At 47.4% G+C, this 2,033-nt stretch overlaps 2 protein-coding genes across 8 annotated transcripts in view; both read left to right on the top strand.

The window, feature by feature from the left end:
• Positions 1–2,033, top strand: part of LOC107269311 (agrin) — a 189,182-nt gene that overhangs the window by 57,509 nt on the left and 129,640 nt on the right. For 6 of the 7 annotated variants that reach the window (XM_015743018.2, XM_015743017.2, XM_015743012.2 and 3 more), the window contains exon 3: positions 1,797–1,832. The exons of the other annotated variant lie outside the window; for it this stretch is intronic. In XM_015743018.2, the coding sequence (XP_015598504.1) occupies positions 1,797–1,832 (36 nt within the window). The remainder of the gene's footprint in view (positions 1–1,796; positions 1,833–2,033) is intronic. 7 annotated transcript variants of the gene reach the window in all.
• Positions 1–2,033, top strand: part of LOC112494576 — a 146,790-nt gene that overhangs the window by 92,233 nt on the left and 52,524 nt on the right. The gene's annotated exons all lie outside the window — the stretch shown is intronic.

Raw genomic sequence — 2,033 nt, 5'->3', positions numbered from 1 at the left:
TGGTTAAAAAAAAAAAAAAAAAAAAAAAAAAAGAAGAGTGTACAGAAAGCGAGAGACAAGGAGTGAAGACAAAAGCAATGTCAAAGTAAAGGGGAAAAAAGAGGCGAAGGGAGAGTATCCAGAAATCCGGTAGTCTCCATTTTCCTAGAGAAACAGAAAGGTAGAAAGGAGAAAGGTAAAGGGAAGGTGACTTTGAAAAATGTCAGGTTGTAGGGAAACGGGCCGCATTTAAAATCCTTCGGCTGTCTGCCTGTTAGGGTGTAGGGGGGGGGGGAATCCTCCCCAGAGGAAGGTAGGTTAAATGAGTACTCGTAAAGGGTAGAACGAGGGGGGTAGCCCAGAGAGGTCAGAGTTTCAATTAACCAGAAACAGGCGGGTGGGTTCGCGAGGGGCAGAGTGAAACTTTCGAATTCCCATAAGCTGCAGGCGTCTAGTCAAGGCGCGGGTGTTATCTAGTAAGCAGGTGTAGGCAGGGATGCATATATCTATTACAGGAGTAGAAGTAGGTATGGTGGAGCGGGGTGGGGGGACTGTGGGAGTGGCGACACGTGTTTCTCATGTGTGTCAATCCGCAGGCGTACCAACATGAAAGCGTATCGGTGCGATATCGGCATGTATAAGTTCCCATAGAGGCGGGCTGCATACATATCGTTGCTTTGGGTAGCGCCGAGTGGCTTAAACGGCTCGACTCCTACATGGATACACACGTGCCAGAAATCTGAAGTTCAGGACGTAGCTAAAACCACCGTCATGACCCATAACCCATATAGCCCATAGCTCATAGCTCAAGGCTCATAGCGCACGGCACAAGTAAAGTCCTACTCAGACCGTTCTTCCACTTGACTGGATTCCCTGGAGGCCGGAGAGGCCGTAGAGCCAGCACTAGGTGTAGCTGCCAGTGGAGCCCTGGGTGGGTCAACCCTGCTAACCTGGTCGGCTCTTAGATCTTCATGAGTAACCGCGAGCAGTTACTTTACAACGTTGATGTAGACATTTTTAATGACTCTTTACCGTGATAGGCGTCGGTCTGTTGGTTCTCCCGTTGAGGCTTACACTCTGCGCTATCCCTGAGCCTGGCTCCGTTAGAAGGATGCGAGGGAAAGATAATTTTAAGTTTCAAGAAAATTATTATTATACTATATTCCTCTACCATAGCTAATCTATCCGTCCTTCCGGAACTCCTGGCAACTCTCTTAGCGTGCGGAGTCTCGTTCTCGAGCCTTCAAAATCCTCCGATTTCGTAGACTTATCGGAGACGCGGTCGACCGATAGGTCGACTCGATTTAATTGCAAGGAGAGCTAGGGAGAGCTAGGGGAATTCGGCGCATGTCAGAGAAATGCATTTTTTACTTTTCATCTTTCTTTCTTATCCGATGCCTGATCCTGCCCTACAGTCCAGGTGTGTCTGCCTCCGTATAGTACTTCAGGAATTCTTTCACACTGTATTGGGGTCCTGCGTACCGTCAGTCATAGCTTTCGTAACAATCTGGGCAAGTATGGGCCATATCTTGCTGCTGTCCGGATCCAATTCTCTCGGTATGGTAATTACCATTGGATCTGGCCAGCAACAAGACTTGGCCCATACTTGCCCAGCTACGAGACTTATCCCATGCTTACATTAGATAACTTGAGGCTCTTGCAATCTCGTGGCGCAGTGGCTTCAATATTGTTGGCTTGCACTTTCGCACGCTTTGCTTTCAAAAAAATGCACTTTCCTTTATCTTTACGCACTTGTAATGGTACGATCGACTAAATCAAGACTAATTATACTAATACTAACGCCTTTTTTATTTCAGACATGTCATACAAGCCCCGTCATCCCGTTATCGAGGGTAAGTCTCAATGGCACGTATTACATATATAGGATGCACAAGACACCAAAATATATAGCCAGCTGCACATCCTGCAATCGATCGTTCATTGCTCACAAAGAATTCTGAATCATGATCGCTCGAGGGAAAACTTTCTTCTGCGAATGTACTTACCTCCCTTCTCCCTCTGTAGCCAGCCACTCGCCCTCCCTAGTCGACCAC

This window comes from Cephus cinctus, unplaced genomic scaffold, assembly GCF_000341935.2.
Source record: "Cephus cinctus unplaced genomic scaffold, Ccin1 Ccin1_scaffold0629, whole genome shotgun sequence".
Lineage (NCBI taxonomy): Eukaryota > Metazoa > Arthropoda > Insecta > Hymenoptera > Cephidae > Cephus > Cephus cinctus.
Note: the sequence above shows the minus strand (reverse complement) of the source record. Positions and strands in the feature narration are given on the sequence as shown.